The sequence below is a fragment of the Pinus tabuliformis genome, chromosome X (assembly GCF_031772625.1).
Source record: "Pinus tabuliformis cultivar Carrire ecotype Pingquan chromosome X, CPIR1, whole genome shotgun sequence".
NCBI classification, from domain to species: Eukaryota; Viridiplantae; Streptophyta; class Pinopsida; order Pinales; family Pinaceae; genus Pinus; species Pinus tabuliformis.
The window spans coordinates 525420472-525447269 of record NC_142308.1 but is presented as its reverse complement, the minus strand read 5'-3'; the positions used below and the strand labels follow the sequence as shown (position 1 = coordinate 525447269).

The 26798-nt window shown below is 36.0% G+C and overlaps 2 protein-coding genes and 1 long non-coding RNA gene across 6 annotated transcripts; 1 reads left to right on the top strand and 2 right to left on the bottom strand.

Annotated features, from left to right (window-relative positions):
• Positions 1-460: 460 nt before the first annotated feature.
• Positions 461-3893, bottom strand: LOC149141011 (uncharacterized). The gene is made up of 2 exons (XM_089446469.1): positions 762-3893; positions 461-607 (listed from the first exon to the last, which is right to left on the bottom strand). Exon 1 carries the CDS (start codon positions 3510-3512, stop codon positions 774-776), a length of 2739 nt encoding a protein of 912 aa, XP_089302595.1. The 5' UTR covers positions 3513-3893; the 3' UTR covers positions 461-607; positions 762-773.
• On the bottom strand, positions 461-20388 carry LOC149141009 (uncharacterized). 3 transcript variants are annotated; one of them, XR_016264044.1, is made up of 6 exons: positions 19829-20388; positions 19580-19692; positions 19191-19303; positions 7244-7288; positions 6707-6802; positions 461-604 (listed from the first exon to the last, which is right to left on the bottom strand). It is a non-coding gene; the product is annotated as an uncharacterized LOC149141009 (long non-coding RNA). The 3 variants fall into 3 exon arrangements; XR_016264045.1 differs by having other exon boundaries at positions 19622-19692; positions 19931-20384; XR_016264043.1 differs by having other exon boundaries at positions 19931-20382.
• On the top strand, positions 7422-10313 carry LOC149141010 (26S proteasome non-ATPase regulatory subunit 2 homolog B-like). 2 transcript variants are annotated; one of them, XM_089446471.1, is made up of 2 exons: positions 7422-8261; positions 9672-10313. In XM_089446471.1, the coding sequence occupies exons 1-2, from the start codon at positions 7970-7972 to the stop codon at positions 9680-9682; spliced, it is 303 nt and encodes a 100-aa protein (XP_089302597.1). In that variant the 5' UTR covers positions 7422-7969; the 3' UTR covers positions 9683-10313. The 2 variants fall into 2 exon arrangements, with proteins under 2 accessions (XP_089302597.1, XP_089302596.1); XM_089446470.1 differs by lacking the exon at positions 7422-8261 and adding an exon at positions 8932-9296.
• Positions 20389-26798: the final 6410 nt, after the last annotated feature.

The window sequence follows — 26798 nt, the reverse complement described above, 5'->3', positions numbered from 1 at the left end:
AAGTGTGAAATGGAAAATACAAATATTGTATTGTAACATCCTTTTTAAAGTTTGAAATGGAAAATACAAAGTGTGTTGTAACATCCTTTTTAAAGACTGGAATGGAAAACACAAATAGTTGTGAGGAAACAAACAATGAAAACGGTATTCGATCTTGAAACATATTTTTTCAAGTTTGAAATGGAAAATACAAACAGTGAATTGTAACAAAAGAGGTTCGAGAAGGAATATAATAGTCTAAAGAACATTGTGCTTGTCATTCCATATTTGAAGTTGTATGAAAACATGGCGGAGGCAGCGAAGGCCTTGAAGATGCAGCAATGGGCCTGCAAAATTTATATTTTGTTAGAATTAGCAATATGTAAACCAGTTGCAGAAATGTATTAGTAATACTCTGCAGGTGAGTTGTGTTAAAATGAATCTGGAATGAATGGTAATGAAGTTACCTTTGCTATGGGGATCCATATATTGTTAGTGGAAGATGCATGGTGAATAACGGCATATTGAACACAATTGGAGGTCAATGCACAGCTGGAGATGCAGTTTTTTTGCTTGCCAATCTACATGTAGTTGTGTAGGTATGTTATTTCTGAGCCCATGTGGCCTGCTGCAAAAGAAAGAAAAGGTAAGAATGAGATGTATAGACAATATAAAGACATCCTAATATTTGCTTATTTACTAATAATGATTAAAGTTTGTTGTTGTTGAAAGATATGAAAAGTATGTTAATAAAGAGAATGAGGTAAATAAATGGAGGAAACCTTTTGGCGATGTCAAAGTACGGGTTGGAGCAGATTATCTGGAGGCGGCATTGAACGGAGAATTTCCTCCGCGTGTTTTCTGCGAGCAATGTTTTTGTTGTCCTTCATTTTACCGTAACGATCGAAACTGAATGCGGGGTTAATCCGGAGATCTTGCAGAGAAGGCACTCTTGAAATAGCTGTGAATGTGAGACCTTGACGTTCTGTTTTTCCAATGTCAATTGTTGCTTTTGGAAGGGTCATACCTTGAGATTTATGTATGGTTAAAGCCCAAGCCATCTTCAGTGGAATTTGTGCACGACCATTTCTTTTTACTGCTGGAATAGGCAAGTGAGTGGGGTTTCTTTCATCCCAAGGAGGCCCAATGTACTTGGGGAAATCTACGACAACAAATGTTGGAATTTGTGGTGGTGCAGTTGATTCTTTGTAAAAGATGGTTACAATTTTTCCAAGGGAACCATTAACAAGACCGGCTGAAACCCAAAGGTTGGAAGTCAACATAACTTTTTCGCCATTGCATAGCAATACAATTCGCTCAAGTTGCTCATCTTCAGAGGAAAGACTGGAATATGTGGTGTCATCTTCAGCAATGGATCGTGCGATAGGAGTGTTAAGAGATTTCATCATTTGCTTATTATGGACCGTTGTTTGAGCATTTGTTGGAAATAAATGCATGGAATCATGGAATGAACGTATTTCTTCTTCTGATAAAAAGGAATCTGTGCGCGACATGAGTATGTTGTAGTCATCGATTGTTGGATTTGCATCTCTAATGTTCTGTAGAATGTTCCTGAAAGTAACCTGTGCGATGTCGTCGCCTTGTTGACGAAATATTGTGTCCAATGTGATGACTGTGTCGAAGGTGCCCCACAGTGCGCTTCCGTGGCTCGTCCCTGCATACAGAGGTATGTCTTTGACGGGTGGTAGCTGACCGAGATCACCAACTAATATTATGGAACAACCACCAAAAGGAGTGTTTCTTTGGTGGGGAAATGCCTCGCGAAGACGTGCATCAATATGGCTGAGAAGCTTTGGCCCAATGAAGCTCATTTCATCGATCAGTATGTATCTTATATGCTTGAGTTCTTCCTGGAATTTTGCAAGAGCACTACCTTCTAACGGCATAAGATCCTTTATAGGAAGGTGCAAAGCAGAATGGATTGTCGATGCTTGTATGTTGAAGGCAGCAACCCCTGTAGGGGCGAGGAGCATGATCGGTGAAGGTTCCAGGCTTGCAAGGCCTATGAGCATATCTTTGATGCAATTAATAAGGAGGGATTTTCCCGTACCAGCAGTGCCTTGTATTATCATTCTGAGAGCGGGTAAATAATCCTTCCTAGCAAAATGATTAAAAATAATATTCAGAGCTTTTCTTTGCATTGGAGATAATGTAGTAAGGGTCGGCAGGGTATGTTGATGTGTTTGAAGAATGCGGTGGATGGAGCGGCTATTCTCAATGAATTGTATTGCATTATTTTGTAGATCCAATGGGATAGTGGTATGATTCCAGTTATGGGTGTCATCAAAGCCACGAAGACCAAGCATGTCAAGGTCATTTATGAGAAGCTCATTTGTAGGGTGTAATTGGGAAAGTAATTCCCATTCATTTATTTCCATGGCGTCTGCTGGATTGGCTTCATTCATAGTTGAGGTATCATTTGCGACAGATTCAATATCAGATAGTGTGCGGTGTTGATGCCAAGGATTGTAGAATGGGCGAAATGTTTGCCAATTTGCGATGAAATCTGCAGCAGAATCTCCTATATCTTGTACGATACGGCGAAAAGGTTTGTATAGCATAAGCTCAACCCTGCAAAAGTCAGCGTAGCAAGGTTCTGTTGTGGATGGTATGGAGGAGTAGCGTGGTATGACCCGAACAATTGCCTTTGTAGGCCTTTGTTTCCATTTGTTTGTTTTGCGACGAGGATCATATGACCAGGATCTTGCCAACTCTATTAGTGATGTGGACTCTAGGGTAGAAGGGCGTTGGATATATGTATCTATGAAGTGCGGGGATGTAGTGGAGGTGGCGTCCGTTTGTGGAAGGCGCATAAGAATTTTTTGGTTTACATTTAAAGAAATGAATGGCCGACTACATAATGTTAACGGTAATTTTTGCAGCATATGGCAGGTTTCCTGGGCTCCAATGTCACGATCAACAAGGGTTTCAGCAAGAAATTTTCGAAATGCGGATGTTGCTGGGTCAGCAATGGGTGAAGCAAGGACAATTCTACGTAGCATGTCGTGGAAGCTTTCAGATTTTTTTTCAGCTTTGGATGCATATTTGGCGATATATTTTTGTACAGCGTGTATGGAGAGTACTGGTTGGCAGTCAACATTTGCACGCCAAATAGATAGGATGGTAGGGTTATGGCTATTGAGTCGATCGTCGTTCCGAGCAGGGGTGTATGTTTTTTGGCCATTGGAATCAATGAATAAGGCCGATTTTGGATGTAATTCCCACGGTGCTTTATAACGACATTGGAGTGAGGATCCATTTTTTCTTAGGCACGTGCTTTCTAAGCATTTTGTGTGACGTTCAACACAATTGACGAGTTGTTCATAGTCACTGAAAGGATTGGTTCTGAAGATTTGCGGTGTGGACAACAGGCAAGGGTCTTCGGGATTTGTCCAAGCATTTGGTTGGTTTGAACTCGAAGGAGCACGAGGGTTCCAAGCGGAAATATATTTGTCGAAGAACTGCCTTGCAATATCGACTGCTTCTGTGTCTTCCCAGTTGAGATTCCCCATATCAGGTGCATTTTCTATCCAAAGGAAACCATGGATGTGCGCAGATCCCCTATGTTGCCATTCATACCTAACAAGAATGCGTTTTTGTAAGATAATTTTGCAATAGGTGAGGAATGATGTTTAGAGTTCTTGGAGGAAAAAAAAAATGCGGTAGAATGCGTACCTGTACCAGTAATCTTTTGTATTCAGGTGTTTCTCCAAGATAATCTCACGAAATGCTGTGAATCTATGGTGCATATATAGCGATGTTAAATGTGGGTTAGAGATAATGTTATCATTTCTCCACTTTTGTTGTTTTCCAATATCAGTAGGAAGGCATCCGGGCATGACTGCATGAAGATCAGGCCATTTTGTATCAGCTGCACTTAATGTGAAGAAGAATGTCGGGCAACTGAGTTGAGATATCATGTCCATTAGCTCATTTTTAGCTTTGTGCCAGAATGACCTTGTTCCACGTAAAGAGCTACCGAATCGCATGACTTGCTCCGCCAATTGCTCATCTGGAAACTGTTCTAAGCGAATGTTCAGATCTCGAATAGATATTGGAAAGTTATCTGTGATGCTTTTTTTCACAAAAATCGACGCTGTTGCTTGGCTGCGATGCCGCATCATGAGATTATATATGTAATAACGAAAGCGTGGGTGGCTTCCAAATCTGTTATCGCAGTAACGTATGAGATGAAGTGCATATTCATGTAACTGCACTGTTTTCATTCTTGGCTGATTTGGCATTGCAGCGCCTGTCGGGAAAAGGGCGGGGAAAGCCATAGAGAGTAGACCTTCTGTGTTGTATTCATTGACTGGCGATAAACCAATTGTTGGCCACTCAATTGTAGTATCAGATTGGTGGTTGCAAGCATGCAAATAATGGCGGATTTCTTGAATTTCTGTATTTGTATTGGGTATGATGGGTACGAACGATGATGTTTGGGCAGCAGATGGGTCTGCGAAATCTTCGGTGAGCTCATGGGGTGGTTCAAGTGGAAGGCGAACAGTGGTTTCTGTAGTATTGGAATGGTGAAGCGAGGAGGAGACATCGGTGGGGATTGCTGGTAAGGATGCCAGTGCATTGGAATCAATACGAACATTCTTATAGTATGGGTCATTAGCCAATTTGTATTCCAATGCAGCGAGAACGCGATGTCTACTGACAATGAAATCATAAGCCTTATGGTCATTACTATGACGCGTGACAATTAGGATGTCCAAGTGCTCAACACGTCGTGGCAACATGTTTGCGATTTTTGTTATGTCTTGAGGAAAACAAATTGTGTGGCCACTGTATTTATACTGGCCACCACGTGCATGTGTTACCTGCAATATAGGGTTAACCCTAGCAATGAGCATTTCTTCTATTTGCGAAAGAGACGTAAGAGCAGCTGGTTGAGGGCCAGGGTCCATGTTGTTTGATAATGAGAAGCGATGACCCTTTGTTTCAGAGGCGCATCTAGAGCAGCAATCCATGTGGTTGGAATTGCGGATATGTATTCCAGGATATGATTCAAGACAAATGGAGCATGGACATTTAGGTGGAAGTTTATCAAGCTTTGAACGGAAATCTCGATGTGCTTGATCGGTATAAACGTTGCTGAAAGCATGTGCAAAGGAGGGGTTAGGGCAATGAGGCATGGATGTATTTGTTTGAGAGGTTTGCTGAGAAGATAAAGAGCCTGATAATTGCAAGGGAGGATTGTTTTCAGGGTGGGGCATTTCAGACGAGGAAGGTTGGTCACCCTTTTGTTTTTTGTGTTTTTGACATTCTATGATGTTTTTTTTTGCTTGGTAAAGCTCACGGCGTCGTGCATTTATTCGTTCTTTATTTGTTGCATAGTATCTTCGAGCACGTTCATTATTAGAAGAAGAAGCCATTCGCAAAATTTATGGTACCTATAAGCAAGGGAGGGGAAAACAAGAATGTTATTTAGAGACAACAACCACGTTATTGTATGAAAGCGAAAGAAGGGTAAAAAATGCAAGCGAAAGCGAAAGAAGGGGAAAAAAATCTAAGTTCTGAATAGTGCCATGTGATTTTTTTTATTTGAGAAATGTTTTTGAAAGAACGTATTAGTATTTTTGATGCATACATGTAGGTAGTTTCATGTGTAAAGTTGATAAAAGGAAAAAAAAAATGTGATTTTTTCTACTAACATAATGCTAGATACAATGGAGAACAAATATTTATTTCAATGGTATATAAGAAATTTTCATAAGAAGACATGCAACAATATATCTTGTAAAGTTGTATTTATAAAATTGGACAATAGGAATTGCCAAAAAGCAAGGAACACATTCTGCAATATTTATTTACAATGTCGAGATGCTCTGAATTTCTCGAAGGATGTTTTTGCATTCTGTCGTGAAATGTAGTTTTTCTTCTTTTATGATAACGCATTTCAATCGTGGGACTTCTTTAAAAGTTTTTGTCTTTATAGCCTACTGTGGTCTCCCAATATATACTCGACGGTACGTGGGAGCACAAGTCCGTATTGGCACTTGTCATTTCAAAGAGGAGGAATCACCCAACCTACGATGAAAGTGATAGTTACCAGGTTTTACGACGCCGGAACACGTCTCTAGCCTAGACTTCTAAATGGTGTGCGTTAGGTTCCAAAGCGTTTTTATGTTTATTGAAATGTATTTTACAGTTGATCTTTCTTAAGAAGTTTGCCTTTAAGGTTGATCGCGTGATGTACAGATACAATTCCTAAATATGCAATCTAAGATGATAAACAATCGTTTACTTTCTTTTTTTTGCAATGAAAAGCCTAGCTACTAAGGAAAGAGAAGCGAAACTGTTTGAACATAGAGCAGAGAGCACACGCAAAGTCCTAAATCAATTACCACATGCATTCTAAATGTAAATGTACATGCATGTATTTGTTTTCCGCTTTCTTAATGTGTGGATGACAAAAAAAATGACAAGTGGAATATAATATCAACACACACTAAAAAACAAGACAGCCACGATGGCACCACTTTGCATTAGTTAAACACAAAGGAATAAAGTTTAAATTATCAAGAAAGCATATATATAACTGAATCATTTCAATCGGAAAATAATTTTGAATGAAATTTATAAGACTCTTTAGTTGCTCAGTGGCTAATGTACAATTGATGGAAGAGGATTTTGTATCATGGCCCATGGATGAAATAGAAATGGAGCAAAAGCTCGGAAAGGAGATTAAGGTTGTTACCAGAGATGAAGCAATATAGAAAACGCCCAGAAATGTCCGTCAACGCTGAAAGTTGGATTGCCCAGTGACAAAACAAAGTAGGCCAAGGCAAAGTATCTGTATTTAACATTGTTGTGTGAGTAACCAAAACAAGCTGCACATTGCTATGCAAATTAATAGTCTTTGCGAGAAGAAAACCCAACATAATCCACACAATCTAATCCTCGCAAGGAAGGTTTTGCAGGGATTTAAAGGCTTTCTTATGCTATAAAATCCTAGGCAAATGTGGGTGCCCCAGCAAATAAAAATGTTTACCATAATACCCACTTACTATTAAGCATTGTCTCCAAAGGAACTTGAACAATATGATAAAAGACTGATCTTTTACTTCTATAATATACATAATGTTAAATATATGAAAAACACTTTCTGCTTGCAAGTAAGACTCTATAGTTGCTGAGTGGCTAATGTACAATTGATGGAAGAGGATTTTCTATCATGGTCCATGGATGAAATAGAAATGAAGCAAAAACTCGGAAAGGAGATTAAGGTTGTTACCGGAGTTGAAGCAATACAGAGAACGTCCAGAAATGTCCTTCAACGCTGAAAGTTGAACAACAACTACAAATTAGTTTGCAACTGCTTCACACATAGTAAAAAATGGATATTGTCAGATAAAGGCAGGGAGAAATTCAATAACAAAGCAGAGATTAAACTACGTGCAAGATGATCCGAGAACAAGTAGTTTAATATCATCTTTTAATATAATTTGATGGTTAAAAAAATATGTTGCATCATTCAAAAGTTATCAATTCAAATTTACAGATAGAATATGCATGACTTTGCACACTAAAAATAGAATATGCATAACTTTGCAAACTTAAATAGTGATTTCAGAAGTAAAATATATAAATACATTTTATGAGTCAAATTACTTCCAAAGTTAACAAGATTGGATCTCGTTACAAGAACTTCCAGCCACCTTGTTGTAAGACCTTCATATTTAAAAACATTTTACCCTACTTATACTCTGTAATTGAGAGTATAGCTAGAATATAAGGCTGTACTTCGTTACATGGGATATATAAATATGCACATCAAAGCCTGATCGAATAACATGAGAGCATAGTTCAAAACACCAAGTTGAAGCCTAGATTTATATTTAATGTTGCACAAAATTTGGCATAAAGCATAGGATAAACCACTGACAAAGTTAACAAAGCCTGATTGAATAACCTGAGAGCATAGTTCAAAACACCAAGTTGAAGCCTAGATTTATATTTAATGTTGCACAAATTTGCAAATGACAGATATGGTGGAAATTCATATATCTGTATTGTTCAGAGTTTTAAGAAGCACATGTATCTAAGAATCCAGGAACCTGAGGCTCTGGGCTTATGCTATCTTCATCAAGATTGCCGTCCTGCCATTGTACACAGAGATGTTAAGCCTAGCAATATATTGCTTGATTCTGACATGACTGCAAGGGTTGCAGATTTTGGAGTTGCAAAGCTGATTCGAACTGGTTCGGAGGCCATGTCTTCTGTTATTGGCTCCTATGGCTACATTGCTCCAGGTAAAGTAGTTTCAAACTTCAGAACTATAAGTGGTCATTCTTTTTATGGTAACATTAATTTTCTTTTCAGAAACCATATACATTCTAACATCTTAGGATATAGCTTGTTCTTGAATGATACTCTGTCCATCCATTTTATGTTACATGATTGTCTCTGATGTGAGCAATTTACTTACAAAGTGTCTAACATCTTAGGTTACTCCATCAATCCATTCTATGTCAACATGGTTGTCTCTGGTGTGAACAATATACTTGCAAAGTGTCTAACATCGTAGGTTATACTTTGTTCTTGAATGATACTCCATCAATCCATTTTATGTTAACATGATTGTCTCTGATGTGAATAATTTACTTACAAAGTGAGTTAGGATGGTCTAAGTGCATTTTTCTTTCAGTTTCATGATTGTTTACCCTGGAAAATCTAAGAATACAAAAGGAGAATCTTGTATTGGTTTTACATCCCTAAAGCATTAAGATTAGCTGAACACAAAAGTAAAAGGGAATCAGTTTTAGCTACTGTTTGGATTTGAAGAAGGAATTCAGAAATATGAGTATTCTCAGATCAGACAACCTTATGGAAAAGGTCTTATTATTTTTATGTATTTGTAAGTTAGTTTGTGTATCAGATTCTCAGTGATTGATGGGTATGGAGTTGTGTTTAGCCCAGCTTAGTTCAAAATCCTAAATTTGCTATAAGGTAGCATTCATTGTTTTCTACATAGCCAATCAAATTCTTACACAGATTTTCTCTTGTAATATATATCTGAAAGTTATATGTTAAACCTAGCACAGACTTGTACTGTTTCATTAATTGAGGATGGTAGCAATCTATTAAGTCCATGAGTCTGGAAGGTTCCCATAGATGTAATTGCCTTCACTGCTATATCTCTTGGATTGATCTATGTTGGATCTTGCAATGATGAAGTGGCTCAGTCAATTATTATTGCCTTGATGGAGAGAAGTGATTCTGAGCTAGGAGAGCCACTTACTCGATTTCTTTGTTTAGGCCTTGGCCTCTTATATCTTGGAAAGCAGGTGAGTGGATTGATTTTGAACAGAGTCCATTAACTGCCATTATATCCTCCAGACATATATTGGTCAATGATTTGTGCTTACTTTGGGAATATGCTGTAAGAAAAAGAAACATAAGATATGCTGATTTTTTTTAAAAAGAGTGAAGAAAGAGGTATATTTAAAGGAAAATTAAAGAAGTGTTTCCAATATGTTGAAGAAGATTTATTGCCAATGATGCTATAGGTATTAAAGAAGTGTTTTGTTTGATTTTTGTGAGATGTTATGGCACTAGGTAGTGATGTATGCCTTGCATAATGTCTGTGCTAACAAGAATACAGGTTTTCCTCGCTTTTGCTCAAAGTCACAGGCTTTTAACTCTTCTCTTGAAATAAACAGGAAAAAGTTGATGCAACTTTGGAAGTAGCAAAGACATTCAATGAGAAAATATCAAGATATTGTCAAGTTACGCTGGAGTCCTGTGCATATGCAGGGACTGGAAATGTTCTCAAGGTAAGAAATGAATTGGCTGAAATGAGACCTGTTCTAGATGAAGCTATTAAAGCTAAAGAACAGATTACAAGAGATTTGAATGTTATAAGCTGGAGACATGTCCTACAATGGTTGAAAAAGAACAACTTGAGACAGAAGCTATGAGAACAAGGCAGCTGACTGATGAACTTAATGGTCAAATATCTCAACTTAGTGATGAAATGCATGAAATAAAGGCTGAAAAGGTTAAAGCGATGAATGATCTTGATGAATTCAAGGTCTTGGTCAAAAAATTAGAAAATGAGAGAGCAGAGCTATCTGAATATCTTCATGTAGTGAGAGCTGAGCTGGAGCAAATGAAAAAAGAAGCTGATTTCCACCAAAAACATGAAGAAGAAAGGAATCGATTCTCTGAGGAGAATGCCAAACTTTCTGCAGAGCTATATGATTGCAAGGAATATTTATCAAGGAGGCAAGATGAAAAATCAGAACGTGATAAGCAATTGAGAGATATGGTACTTGAGCTTCATAAAGCTACATCAGAAAATATGAATTTTGCAAGCAATGTGTGCAAGCATAGACATATGTTAACAGAGGTAGAGGGTGAATGCTTTCTACCTATCCCTGAGGCAAGATGCGACTCAGCTTTGTTGCAGAGACAACCTTATGGAAAAGGTCTTATTATTTTTATGTATTTGTAAGTTAGTTTGTGTATCAGATTCTCAGTGATTGATGGGTATGGAGTTGTGTTTTAGCCCAGCTTAGTTCAAAATCCTAAATTTGCTATAAGGTAGCATTCATTGTTTTCTACATAGCCAATCAAATTCTTACAATTTTCTCTTGTAATATATATCTGAAAGTTATATGTTAAACCTAGCACAGACTTGTACTGTTTCATTAATTGAGGATGGTAGCAATCTATTAAGTCCATGAGTCTGGAAGGTTCCCATAGATGTAATTGCCTTCACTGCTATATCTCTTGGATTGATCTATGTTGGATCTTGCAATGATGAAGTGGCTCAGTCAATTATTATTGCCTTGATGGAGAGAAGTGATTCTGAGCTAGGAGAGCCAATAGTGGAGCGTTTACCTGGAGTTCTTTGGTGAAAAAATAAAAACTATGAACAGGAAAAACCATATTAAAGATTTATCTGGCATAATCTTAGAAAATGTTTTTACAGACAAATTCAGTGCATGTGTCATTTTAATAGGGATTTTGGCCCTGTTTCCTCCATGACCTCACGTGCAGCACACTCCTCCCAAGTCTCTCATGCACATATGTGCGAATAAACAAGGATTTTGCATTCTACCCATTAATGAGTACAAGGGAAAACAATAAATTTGCAAGAGAGAAAGAACAAACAAAAAAGACCACTATTGACATTGTGGATGCAACATTCACTAGGCTTTGTAATTTGTATATGGATAAGTCCCTGAATCTATGTTAAGTTTGCAACTTAAAGCATGACCAAAAGCAGCACATTGGTAGAATTAAAGCTATTTTGCCACAATAGTTGCAGGGCACAAAAGCCTCTAAAGACACCAATGCAATGATTTTGAATCAGGTTTGATTTGGACATGGAAGGCTCCATTAAAGATATCCTTGTAAGGAGCTATGTTTGAAGCTCTCAACAGGCTTGATCTGTTTGGCCCCCTCCTCTTGTGAACAACACTATTGGATCCATTGAGCGGAGGCAATTTGAAGAGTGCCCAAGGACCCAGGTCACTTCGACTGCCATGAACAAAATTATAAATGGATGCCGTACTCATTAGGCGTTGTCTATGGGCAGACCCTAACCCTGGGTTATATATGTTGTGACAGAAAGCAACACAGTTAAGTCCCTGAATCTATGTTAAGTTTGCAACTTAAAGCATGACCAAAAGCAGCACATTGGTAGAATTAAAGCTATTTTGCCACAATAGTTGCAGGGCACAAAAGCCTCTAAAGACACCAATGCAATGATTTTGAATGAGGTTTGATTTGGACATGGAAGGCTCCATTAAAGATATCCTTGTAAGGAGCTATGTTTGAAGCTCTCAACAGGCTTGATCTGTTTGGCCCCCTCCTCTTGTGAACAACACTGTTGGATCCATTGAGCGGAGGCAATTTGAAGAGTGCCCAAGGACCCAGGTCACTTCGACTGCCATGAACAAAATTATAAATGGATGCCGTACTCATTAGGCATTGTCTATGGGCAGACCCTAACCCTGGGTTATATATGTTGTGACAGAAAGCAACACAGTTATACAAAATTAGAGCTATTTTGATGCAAAAGTTGCAAGGTGCACCAACGTATAAAGATACCAATGGCCTGATTTTGAATCGATTTAATTTGGATAAGGAAAGATTCATTTGGGATAAGCTTGCAAGGAAAGTGTGATGCTGTTAACATGATAGTATTTATCAAAACGCTTTCAGAAATGAAAGGAGAGTGTGATGCTGTAAACATGCTAGTATTTATCAAAACCCATGGACAAATGAATTTTGAAACATGATAGTATTTATCAAAACCCATGGACAAATGAATTCATGTATTAGTTGGCCTGCACACAAATATGTATAAAACCATATGACATAAAAGAAGCCCTCTGCTAAAATAGATTCAGTGAAGGTTACTCCCTATAGCAAACCAATATTGGATAACTTGTGTCCGGAAGGGAGTTTGACATGCACTTTACACAGTTTAGCAAACCAATATTGGATAACTTTGTGTCCGGAAGGGAGTTTGACATGCACTTTACACAGTTTCTTCCCAAGAAGAAAGTAAAATAAAGGATGATACCAATGGGATCATGGTTCAGCAGTGAGATCGTTGGTGTGTTGGCCAGCCACCAAGATTCAATTCTTTGAGAGGGACACATCAATATATTCTCTATTTATCTATTGGGGTTCTGATGTGTAATTAAATGATGGTCATTAATCATTGATAATAAATCCGAGGAGTCATTGAACATGTACCCTAATTCCGGGTTCTGATGTGTAATTAAATGATGGTCATTAATCATTGATAATGAATCCGAGGAGTCATTGAACATGTACCCTAATTCTGGGTTCTGATGTGTAATTAAATGATGGTGATTAATCATTGATAATAAATCCGAGGAATCATTGAACATGTACCCTAATTCTGCATAACCTAGTTGCAGGATTATTTCATGTATTAGTTGGCCTGCACACAAATATGTATAAAACCATATGACATAAAAGAAGCCCTCTGCTAAAATAGATTCAGTGAAGGTTACTCCCTATAGCAAACCAATATTGGATAACCTGTGTCCGGAAGGGAGTTTGACATGCACTTTACACAGTTTAGCAAACCAATATTGGATAACTTTGTGTCCGGAAGGGAGTTTGACATGCACTTTACACAGTTTCTTCCCAAGGAGAAAGTAAAATAAAGGATGATACCAATGGGATCATGATTCAGCAGTGAGATCGTTGGTGTGTTGGCCAGCCACCAAGATTCAATTCTTTGAGAGGCACACATAAGTTGTTGGAGATTTCAGGTTATTTAAAAAAAGCAATAAGCCCACTGCTCCATTAAAGATATCCTTGTAAGGAGCTATGTTTGAAGCTCTCAACAGGCTTGAGCTGTTTGGCCCCCTCCTCTTGTGAACAGCACTGTTGGATCCATTGAGCGGAGGCAATTTGAAGAGTGCCCAAGGACCCAGGTCACTTCGACTGCCATGAACAAAATTATAAATGGATGCCGTACTCATTAGGTGTTGTCTATGGGCAGACCCTAACCCTGGGTTATATATGTTGTGACAGAAAGCAACACAGTTAAGTCCCTGAATCTATGTTAAGTTTGTTAAGCATGGCAAAGAGTTAGTCCTAAATGGTCTGAACAGCAAGCCTCAATTTTTTTTTAAATTACCAATCATATTGAAATACCACAAGAGAAATCATTAAGACTATATAGCCAAAATGACCCCTTATTAAAATTGCCAATAGTGGAGCGTTTACCTGGAGTTCTTTGGTGAAAAAATAAAAACTATGAACAGGAAAAACCATATTAAAGATTTATCTGGCATAATCTTAGCAAATGTTTTCACAGACAAATTCAGTGCATGTGTCATTTTAATAGGGATTTTGGCCCTGTTTCCTCCATGGCCTCACGTGCAGCACACTCCTCCCAAGTCTCTCATGCACATATGTGCGAATAAACAAGGATTTTGCATTCTACCCATTAATGAGTACAAGGGAAAACAATAAATTTGCAAGAGAGAAAGAACAAACAAAAAAGACCACTATTGACATTGTGGATGCAACATTCACTAGGCTTTGTAATTTGTATATGGATAAGTCCCTGAATCTATGTTAAGTTTGCAACTTAAAGCATGACCAAAAGCAGCACATGGGTAGAATTAAAGCTATTTTGCCACAATAGTTGCAGGGCACAAAAGCCTCTAAAGACACCAATGCAATGATTTTGAATGAGGTTTGATTTGGACATGGAAGGCTCCATTAAAGATATCCTTGTAAGGAGCTATGTTTGAAGCTCTCAACAGGCTTGATCTGTTTGGCCCCCTCCTCTTGTGAACAGCACTGTTGGATCCATTGAGCGGAGGCAATTTGAAGAGTGCCCAAGGACCCAGGTCACTTCGACTGCCATGAACAAAATTATAAATGGATGCCGTACTCATTAGGCGTTGTCTATGGGCAGACCCTAACCCTGGGTTATATATGTTGTGACAGAAAGCAACACAGTTAAATCCCTGAATCTATGTTAAGTTTGCAACTTAAAGCATGACCAAAAGCAACACATTGGTAGAATTAAAGCTATTTTGCCACAATAGTTGCAGGGCACAAAAGCCTCTAAAGACACCAATGCAATGATTTTGAATGAGGTTTGATTTGGACATGGAAGGCTCCATTAAAGATATCCTTGTAAGGAGCTATGTTTGAAGCTCTCAACAGGCTTCCTTGTTTGGAGCTATGTTGTGACAGAAAGCAACACAGTTATACAAAATTAGAGCTATTTTGATGCAAAACTTGCAAGGTGCACCAGCCTATAAAGATACCAATGGCCTAATTTTGAATCTATTTAATTTGGATAAGGAAAGATTCATTTCGGATAAGCTTGCAAGGAAAGTGTGATGCTGTTAACATGATAGTATTTATCAAAACGCTTTCAGAAATGAAAGGAGAGTGTGATGCTGTAAACATGCTAGTATTTATCAAAACCCATGGACAAATGAATTTTGAAACATGATAGTATTTATCAAAACCCATGGACAAATGAATTCATGTATTAGTTGGCCTGCACACAAATATGTATAAAACGATATGACATAAAAGAAGCCCTCTGCTAAAATAGATTCAGTGAAGGTTCAGCAGTGAGATCGTTGGTGTGTTGGCCAGCCACCAAGATTCAATTCTTTGAGAGGCACACATAAGTTGTTGGAGATTTCAGGTTATTTAAAAAAAGCAATAAGCCCACTACTCCATTAAAGATATCCTTGTAAGGAGCTATGTTTGAAGCTCTCAACAGGCTTGATCTGTTTGGCCCCCTCCTCTTGTGAACAACACTGTTGGATCCATTGAGCGGAGGCAATTTGAAGAGTGCCCAAGGACCCAGGTCACTTCGACTGCAATGAACAAAATTATAAATGGATGCCGTACTCATTAGGCGTTGTCTATGGGCAGACCCTAACCCTGGGTTATATATGTTGTGACAGAAAGCAACACAGTTAAGTCCCTGAATCTATGTTAAGTTTGTTAAGCATGGCAAAGAGTTAGTCCTAAATGGTCTGAACAGCAAGCCTCAATTTTTTTTTAAATTACCAATCATATTGAAATACCGCAAGAGAAATCATGAAGATTATATAGCCAAAATGACCCCTTATTAAAATTGCCAATAGTGGAGCGTTTACCTGGAGTTCTTTGGTGAAAAAATAAAAACTATGAACAGGGAAAACCATATTAAAGATTTATCTGGCATAATCTTAGCAAATGTTTTTACAGACAAATTCAGTGCATGTGTCATTTTAATAGGGATTTTGGCCCTGTTTCCTCCATGACCTCAGGTGCAGCACACTCCTCCCAAGTCTCTCATGCACATATGTGCGAATAAACAAGGATTTTGCATTCTACCCATTAATGAGTACAAGGGAAAACAATAAATTTGCAAGAGAGAAAGAACAAACAAAAAAGACCACTATTGACATTGTGGATGCAACATTCACTAGGCTTTGTAATTTGTATATGGATAAGTCCCTGAATCTATGTTAAGTTTGCAACTTAAAGCATGACCAAAAGCAGCACATGGGTAGAATTAAAGCTATTTTGCCACAATAGTTGCAGGGCACAAAAGCCTCTAAAGACACCAATGCAATGATTTTGAATGAGGTTTGATTTGGACATGGAAGGCTCCATTAAAGATATCCTTGTAAGGAGCTATGTTTGAAGCTCTCAACAGGCTTGATCTGTTTGGCCCCCTCCTCTTGTGAACAGCACTGTTGGATCCATTGAGCGGAGGCAATTTGAAGAGTGCCCAAGGACCCAGGTCACTTCGACTGCCATGAACAAAATTATAAATGGATGCCGTACTCATTAGGCGTTGTCTATGGGCAGACCCTAACCCTGGGTTATATATGTTGTGACAGAAAGCAACACAGTTAAGTCCCTGAATCTATGTTAAGTTTGCAACTTAAAGCATGACCAAAAGCAGCACATTGGTAGAATTAAAGCTATTTTGCCACAATAGTTGCAGGGCACAAAAGCCTCTAAAGACACCAATGCAATGATTTTGAATGAGGTTTGATTTGGACATGGAAGGCTCCATTAAAGATATCCTTGTAAGGAGCTATGTTTGAAGCTCTCAACAGGCTTCCTTGTTTGGATCTATGTTGTGACAGAAAGCAACACAGTTATACAAAATTAGAGCTATTTTGATGCAAAACTTGCAAGGTGCACCAGCCTATAAAGATACCAATGGCCTGATTTTGAATCGATTTAATTTGGATAAGGAAAGATTCATTTGGGATAAGCTTGCAAGGAAAGTGTGATGCTGTTAACATGATAGTATTTATCAAAACGCTTTCAGAAATGAAAGGAGAGTGTGATGCTGTAAACATGCTAGTATTTATCAAAACCCATGGACAAATGAATTTTGAAACATGATAGTATTTATCAAAACCCATGGACAAATGAATTCATGTATTAGTTGGCCTGCACACAAATATGTATAAAACCATATGACATAAAAGAAGCCCTCTGCTAAAATAGATTCAGTGAAGGTTCAGCAGTGAGATCGTTGGTGTGTTGGCCAGCCACCAAGATTCAATTCTTTGAGAGGCACACATAAGTTGTTGGAGATTTCAGGTTCTTTAAAAAAAGCAATAAGCCCACTGCTCCATTAAAGATATCCTTGTAAGGAGCTATGTTTGAAGCTCTCAACAGGCTTGATCTGTTTGACCCCCTCCTCTTGTGAATAGCACTGTTGGATGCATTGAGCGGAGGCAATTTGAAGAGTGCCCAAGGACCCAGGTCACTTCGACTGCCATGAACAAAATTATAAATGGATGCCGTACTCATTAGGCGTTGTCTATGGGCAGACCCTAACCCTGGGTTATATATGTTGTGACAGAAAGCAACACAGTTAAGTCCCTGAATCTATGTTAAGTTTGCAACTTAAAGCATGACCAAAAGCAGCACATTGGTAGAATTAAAGCTATTTTGCCACAATAGTTGCAGGGCACAAAAGCCTCTAAAGACACCAATGCAATGATTTTGAATGAGGTTTGATTTGGACATGGAAGGCTCCATTAAAGATATCCTTGTAAGGAGCTATGTTTGAAGCTCTCAACAGGCTTCCTTGTTTGGAGCTATGTTGTGACAGAAAGCAACACAGTTATACAAAATTAGAGCTATTTTGATGCAAAACTTGCAAGGTGCACCAGCCTATAAAGATACCAATGGCCTGATTTTGAATCGATTTAATTTGGATAAGGAAAGATTCATTTGGGATAAGCTTGCAAGGAAAGTGTGATGCTGTTAACATGATAGTATTTATCAAAACGCTTTCAGAAATGAAAGGAGAGTGTGATGCTGTAAACATGCTAGTATTTATCAAAACCCATGGACAAATGAATTTTGAAACATGATAGTATTTATCAAAACCCATGGACAAATGAATTCATGTATTAGTTGGCCTGCACACAAATATGTATAAAACCATATGACATAAAAGAAGCCCTCTGCTAAAATAGATTCAGTGAAGGTTCAGCAGTGAGATCGTTGGTGTGTTGGCCAGCCACCAAGATTCAATTCTTTGAGAGGCACACATAAGTTGTTGGAGATTTCAGGTTATTTAAAAAAAGCAATAAGCCCACTGCTCCATTAAAGATATCCTTGTAAGGAGCTATGTTTGAAGCTCTCAACAGGCTTGATCTGTTTGGCCCCCTCCTCTTGTGAACAGCACTGTTGGATCCATTGAGCGGAGGCAATTTGAAGAGTGCCCAAGGACCCAGGTCACTTCGACTGCCATGAACAAAATTATAAATGGATGCCGTACTCATTAGGCGTTGTCTATGGGCAGACCCTAACCCTGAGTTATATATGTTGTGACAGAAAGCAACACAGTTAAGTCCGTGAATCTATGTTAAGTTTGTTAAGCATGGCAAAGAGTTAGTCCTAAATGGTCTGAACAGCAAGCCTCAAATTTTTTTTAAATTACCAATCATATTGAAATACCGCAAGAGAAATCATGAAGATTATATAGCCCTCTGCACACAAATATGTATAAAACCATATGACATAAAAGAAGCCCTCTGCTAAAATAGATTCAGTGAAGGTTAAGTGTTGAATGTGTAGACTGTACTGTAACCAACACTACAGATGATTGTGTAAAGAATTTCAATGATATAAGGTGTTCTACGTGTCCATCATTTGATAGTTTTATCAGCGCAACAAGAGTTTCCATAAACAGGATACACAGTGGCATCACATAGAGTAGAGATAGAAAGTCATATACAACAAAATAGAATAATGGCTGAAGAGCTAGAGACAGTGAAAAAACAAAAGGATGCTTTACAGGTACAGCTTGAGGAGGCAGAAGAGAGATCATCAGTAATAAGGGAGAAACTGACTATGGCAGTGAAAAAAGGAAAAGGGTTAGCTCAACAACGAGAAAATTTGAAACAATCTCTGGATGAAAAAATAGTAGAACATGAGCAGCTAAAAACGGAGTTGCAATTACGTGACTCTATGATTAATGAACATAAGCAGAGAATTAGCGAGTTGTCAAGTGAGCTGGAGCGCTTTGAAAGTCTAGAAACAGATGTATTTTCCTTAAAAAGTCATTGTGCCGAGCTAGAGAAGAAGTTACTTGATAGTAACAATACAAGACAGAGTATAATGAAGACATTAAACATTATTGACTTTACAGATGAAGTTTTATACCATGATCCGGTCAAGAGTACCTGAATGTCTCAGTCTGCCAGTGACTTGCAAAGCTTGAGTACCTGAATGTCTCAGTCTGCCAGTTCAGTGGTTCAATTCCTCCCCAAATTGGTAATCTGTCTGAGTTAACAACCTGGAAAAACATTGAACAGGAACATGAGCAGCTAAAAACGGAGTTGCAATTACGTGACTCTGTGATTAATGAACATAAGTAGAGAATCAGCGAGTTGTCAAGTGAGCTGGAGCGCTTTGAAAGTCTAGAAACAGATGTATTTTCCTTAAAAAGTCATTGTGCCGAGCTAGAGAAGAAGTTACTTGATAGTAACAATACAAGACAGAGTATAATGAAGACATTAAACATTATTGACTTTACAGATGAAGTTTTATACCAGGATCCGGTCAAGAGTACCTGAATGTCTCAGTCTGCCAGTGACTTGCAAAGCTTGAGTACCTGAATGTCTCAGTCTGCCAGTTCAGTGGTTCAATTCCTCCCCAAATTGGTAATCTGTCTGAGTTAACAACCTGGAAAAACATTGAACAGGAAAAAAAATAAGTTGGGAAGGCTACCTTCCCATCTGAAGCGATTTAAGTAAAATAAAAAAATGATATCAAAGGATTATGTGTGCAGAAGAAGAGGACTTGGATCATAACTGGATACCTGACAAACCCAGAAAGCATGTAAGCTTATAGAAGAGACAGCTATGTAGTATGAACAGTAGGAAAACGTAAACGATGAGGGTTTGATAGCTGTGGGTCGAACCTTAAATAGCTACTAATCCACTGAATCATGGAGGCCAAATAACTGTCGACAAAGAATCTCTGCCAGCATGCGAAGGCAGCAGAAGAGTCTCATCGCAGAGTCTCTTTGCCAGCATGGGAAGGCAGCAGAAGAGTCCGCCTCTGCAGGTCGCAGGTCCGCCATCGCAGAGTCTCTTTGCCAGCATGGGAAGGCAGCAGAAGAGTCCGCCTCTGCAGGTCGCAGGTCCGCCATCGCAGAGTCTCTTTGCCAGCATGGGAAGGCAGCAGAAGAGTCCGCCTCTGCAGGTCGCCTGTGCAGGTCCGCCGCCGCCCCGTCAACACTCTCAAAACCCTAAAAATCTTTAACCTCTTAATCAACGGCTCATTTTTCTCCCATCGTCTAACACTAGATCTAAGGGCTACAATTTCGACACGAAGACATTTTGGGAGGTCCCTCTCAGAGGGAACGCCTTACGGCGTAATTACAGTGATGTGAATTTCATACGTAGAATCATCCCCGGTTTTTATAGCATCATATAGTATAAGACATAAAATTTATTTGAATTATGATTCAAATTAAGGGGTTCGTGCCATTTTCTTTTTTTCGTGTGACAAGTTTGTGAATGGTCTTGTCATAGATTCCCATCTATCCATGTAGTTAGGGTTCTAAATAGAACATAAGCCAATAAGAATGGGTAGCATAGGATGTACAAATAGTTTCTCAAGAGTTAGAATTTGGTGTTACATATTTATTTTTTTTGGTTGGTGAAACATAGTCCAACGTCATATTGTTTCAATATGAAAATTAACTATGGTCAACCATGGTCCAATATCACATTGTGACAAAAATTATTTCAATATGAAATCATCATGGTCAACCATGGTCCAATGTCGCATTGTGACAAAGATTGTCTCAATATGAAAATCAATCATGGTTGACCATATTTGTTTTAGGGTTTATATTAATTATCTTAGGGTCTATATTCTTAGGGTTTACAATATTAATCTCTTGGGTTTAATATTATTCCCTTAAGTTTTTAGTATTAATCCCTTGGGTTTATTAGTGCCTGGGGTTTATAATATCAATCCATTCTGTTTATTAATCCAAGGGTTGATATTGTAAAGGTATAATATTATTGATAGATTTTATAGTATTAATCTTAAGAATATTAATATAAATCCCTTGTGTTTATAATCCTTTCAGTTTATGTTATAAATTCCTTAGGTTTATTAATCCCTTAGGTTTAGTATTGTTCCTTTGAGTTTTTAGTCTCAAACCCTTGGCTTTATTGGTGCCTTAGGTTTATAATATCAATCTGTTGTGTTTTTTTAATCTAAGGGTTCATATACCTAGGGTATAATATTAATGATATGGTTTACAATATTAATCCTAGGTTTAGTATAAATCCATTGGTTTTATAATATAAATTTCTTGGGTTTATAATATAATAATCATTTACATTTATAATATTAATCCCTTGAGCTTATAATATTAATCCCATTGGGATTATAAACCGAAGAGAATAATATTAATCCCAATGGAATAATATTAAACCCTAGGAATATGAAATCTTAAATTAGTTAACCCAAGGGATTGATATTGTAAGCCCAAGGGAATAATATTAAAACCTGGGAATATTTATGCATGGGTTTGTACTATTAGTATCCTCTTAGTTCTTTTATATTAGTCTCAAAGGTTTTTTGATATTAATGTGCTGATGCGTTGGGTTTACTGATTTCTTAGATTTGTAATATTAATAATCTCTTGCATTTTTAATATTAATTCGTTTGGCTTATTATTATTTCTTTGGATTTTCAATATTTATTTTTTGGGTTTATAATATAAATAATCTTTTGGGTTTATGATTCCTTGACTTTCTAATTTTTGAGTTTTTGATATTAATCTTAGATTTGATATATTAATATATTAATTTAGCATATTCAACAGCATTTATTAATATAATTGTGCTAGTTTAATTACTTGGAAAAAAATTAAAATTATAAATTTATATTATTTAATACATAAATTTAAATATTATTTAAAATATTAAATATATTTTATCTACTCGAAAATATATTTTAAATGATCCAAAATAACATTATCTCCTGAAATAGTATCACAGAATTCAAAGCCAAAATAACCTAAAATGATATCACTAGATTCGGAGCAAAAATTTCTATGAATCAGAATGCAACGCATTCAATTTAGCATTTCACCCAATCATCTGTCCAAGGCATCACCACTATAGATTCTGTTGTAGAAATTTCTCTGTGGGGTTTGTTCTAGAGGAAGGTGCTTGCTACCTCAGAAGTTTCGCAACAGTGAACCTCGACGAGTATGTAATGTATGCTGGGTGAGGTTGGAATTAGTACAAGACCCCTTGGACTGTTTCTCTCGGTCGAATTCCCTGTTGTATTTCGATTTTATTTTTGATGATGGAGAATGAGAAAGGCCTCGAAGTTGCCCGACGTCGCTTGCAGAGAGTCAGTGGCCATCTCTGTACTGTTCACTCTGATTTCGGTGGCGGGCTTGACACACAGTGCACTGCAGGAAAATATTGTGTTGGGCAAGGGTACAAAGTTGTTCTTCCTGAGAAATTACAAACGTGAAAATTTTGATTAAAAAAGTGAGTTTTTCTTCTCTGTGCTGGCGGAGGAATGCAGAGAATTAACTTTCTGTGTAGAATGTTATTTGAAAGAAAATAAAAAATCAAATAAAGGATGCTTTAAATCACAGTTACCAAATTCCCCAGGCAAAAATTTTGAAAAAAATACACCGAACAATTCGATGAAATTCGAAACTATTTGCAGTACACTAAGTTGATCCAACGGTTTGTACTTTTCCAAACACGCACTTGAATATAATGCTGAGGGTAATATTGTTTAAACCAAAAATGGATAGGGTGATCGCTTGGAAGAAGATAGCAGGGATCACTTGAATATAATGCTGAGGGTAATATTGTTTAAACCAAAAATGGATAGGGTGATAGCTTGCAAGAAGATAGCACGGATCACATGGAGCAGAAGGAAATGAATGGGAAGGTAACTATAAATTTGGTTTTTTTTGTTTATTTATTTATTAAATGTACGAAAAGTTGAAAATTTTGTGAAAGAAATATTAATTTTTTTATTTAGGATTTTTTTTGTTTAAATGCTTGGAAATTTGAGAAAACTGTGAAAGAAAGAATTTAAGCACTAATACTAAAAGTGGGTAAACAAATTTAGCACTAATACTAAAAGTGGGTAAACAAATTTGTTATCAAAATTGATTAGGAAAATATATTTCTTTTCATAAAGATTTATATAAATAACTAATTTTTCAAATATGTATTTACTATTTCTATTGTATAGATAAATAAGTTTTGAAGATATAAATTTAGATAGATAGGTTTTGAATACCCATGTTTAAAATATGTATTTATTAGAAAAATATTTTATGTAATTTTTTGAAATTATGATTTACATTAGATTTAAGTTTTAAAATGAAGATAGAATTTAAAAGGAAGTGGGGTTGTTTTGAAATAAAAGGAGATTTTGGAGGAAGTAAGGTGTTTTCTTTTAACTGTGTAATTTTTTATAGTTATTAGAATATTCAAAAATCAAAATAAAGAAAAGAATGATTATAATGTATTACTAATGTCCTATTAAGTTGGTTTGTGATATCCTCTGGTAGATGGGTTTGAATCTCATTAATAAATGAATTAATTTCAATTTTTTTAACAATTGGACCAATTAGCTCATAAAAATCTACAAGAAAGAGGAATAGTTTCTTTGTAAAACAATTTCATTGTATTTGAGGACTCGTTTTTAGGAGATCAACGAGTCAATAGTCCTATTGAATTCCCTCCATATGATTCATATATAAACTATGAATAAATAGTCCAATTCAATTTCCTCCTTATGATTTTTCTATTAAATTTCTTCTTTATGAATATTCTTTTATAGATTGTAATACTAGTGAACCACTACTGATCCAGTTTCTTCTGTGTACTTGTTCAAATGTACTTAGAGTTCTAATCTAGTCTATAAAATTGATACAATAGGAGGTGTGATGTGTGAGAAATAGATAAAAGGAAGAAGATTTTTTTTCTTTTTTCTTTTTTCATTTTTTCCTTCATTCTCATATGAAAAAATAGTTTAATTTATCTTATCAATATTGAAAATTCAAAATAATTCTTTTCTTAGTGTGAGAAGAGTTATTAGACCAATCCAACCATCCAATAGTAAATAAAGTCACCAATCCAACCATCCAATAGTAAATAAAGTCATGTGGTTAAGCTTTAACTGGAATTTAGATATATAATCATGTAGTTAAGCCTTAACTGGAATTTAGATATATAATCATGTAGTTAAGCCTTAACTGGAATTTAGATATATGAAAAAGGAAGAAAGGAGTGTTTAAATATAAGTCCGAACTCGAACTCCAACTCGCACTCACACGGAGCTTAGTGATTAGTACTCATACCCAAAAGTAAAAAAAAAACATTGAGCATTTATGTAACAAAGCATTCCTGAAAATTTTGAAAAAACGACACCGAATTATTCGATGAAATTCGAAACAATTCAGTACAATAAGTTGATCCAGTACAATAAGTTGATCCAGTTGGTTTGTAGTTTTCGAAACACGCCCTTGAATATAGGGTAATATTGTCTAATATTGTCTATACAAAAAATAGATAGGGTGATCCCGCAAGAAGATATAGGAATCACATGGAGTAGAAGGAATCACTTGGAGTAGAAGGAAATGAATGGGAGGGTAGCTATAAATTTGGTTTTTTTGGTCTTTTTCGAAAGTTGAAAAATTTGTGAAAGAAATATAAATTTTTCATTTGGAAAAATACTTTTTTTTTTTAATTTTTTTTTTTTAAATGCATGGAAAATTGAGAAAATGGTGAAAAAAAGTGGGTAAATAAAATTTGTTATGAAAATTTGATTATATAAATATATTCTTATTTATGGGGATTTACATAAATAACTAATTTTTCAAATATGTATTTATTATTTTTATTGTATAGATAAATAAGCTTTGGACCTATAAATTTAGATAAAAAAGTTTTGAATACTCATATTTAAAATATGTATTTATTAAAAAAATATTTTTTGTAATTTTTTGAAATTATAGGTTACATTAGATTTAAGTTTTAAAATGAGGATAGATTTTAAAAGAAGTGAAGTTTTTTTTGAAATAAAAAGAGATTTTGGAAGTTTTAAAATGAAGATAGATTTTAAAGGGAAGCGAGGTTGTTTTCAAATAAAAAGAGATTTTGGAGGGAAGTAAGGTATATTTTTTTTAACTGTGTAATTTTTTATATTATTTATAATTATTAAAATATTCAAAAATCAAAATATAAAATGAATATAATGTATTACTGATGTATGATTAAGTTGGTTTGTGATGTCCTCTGTTAGATGGGTTTGAATCTCATTAATAAATGAATCAATTGCAACTTTTTGAACAATTGGACCAATTAGCTCATTAGAATCTCTATAAGAAAGATGAATAGTTTCTTTGTAAAACAATTTCATTGTATTTGAAGACTAGTTTTCAGGAGATGAACGAGTAAATAGTCCTATTGAATTCCCTCCATATGCTTCCATAATAAATTATAAATAAATAGTCCAATTTTATTTCCTCCTTATGATTTTTATATAGACTGTAAGTAAATAGTTCTATAAAATTTCTTCTATATGAATATTAGATTGTAATACTAGTGAACCAATTTTTAACCAATGTTGCTTATGTGTACTTGTTCAAGTGTACTTAGAGTTCTAATCTAGTCTATAAAATTGATACAATACGAGATGTGATGTGTGAGAAATAGATAAAAAAGATGATTTCTTTTGTCTTTTTTTTTTCTTTCATTTTCATATGAAAAAAATAATTTAATTTATCTTCTCAATATTGAAAATTCAAAATGAATTCTTCTTTTTAGTGTGAGAAGAGTTATTAGGCTAATCCAACCATCCAATGGTGAATGAAGTCATATGGTGTTATATGGTTAAGCCTTAGCTCGAGTTTAGATGTATGAGGAATGAGGAATGAGGAAATAAGTGTTTTAAGTATAAGTCCCAACCCCAACTCACATGGAGCTTAGTGATTAGTACTCATACCCAAAAGTGAAAAAAAGAAATTTGAGCCTCCTATAATTCATTTATGTAATGAAATATTCATGAAAATTTTGAAACAACGACATCGAACAATTCGATGAAATTCGAAACAATTCACAGTGCAATAAGTTGATCCAACTGTTTGTAGTTTCCCAAACACGCCCTTGAATATAATGCTGAGGATAATATTGTCTAAACAAAAAATGGATAGGGTGATCGCTTGCAAAAAGATAGCAGGAATCCTGAAAACGAAATTTGAGCATCCTATGAGTCATTTATGTAACAAAGCATTCATGAAAATTTTGAAAAAGCAAACAATTCGATGAAATTCGAAGCAATTCACAGTGCAATAAGTTGATCCAACGGTGTGTAGTTTTCCAAACACGCCCTTGAATATAATGCTGAGGGTAATATTGTCTAAACAAATAATGGATCAATTTTGTCTAAACAAAAAATGCATAGGGTGATCGCTTGCAAGAAGATAGTAGGAATCACATGGGGCAGAAGGAAATGAATGGGAAGGTAGCTATAAATTTGGTTTTGTTTTGTTTTGTTTTGTTTTCTTTTTTCTTTAAATGTATAGATAGAAAGTTGAAAAAATTAGGAAAGAAAGATAATTTTGGAATAATTTTTTTTAAATGCATGGAAAATTGGAAAATACTAAAAAAAAATTTAAACACTAACATTAAAAATAGGTAAACAAAATTAGTTAAAAAAAATTGATTATGTAAATATATTTCTATTTATAGATATTCACATAAATAATTAATTTTTCAAATATG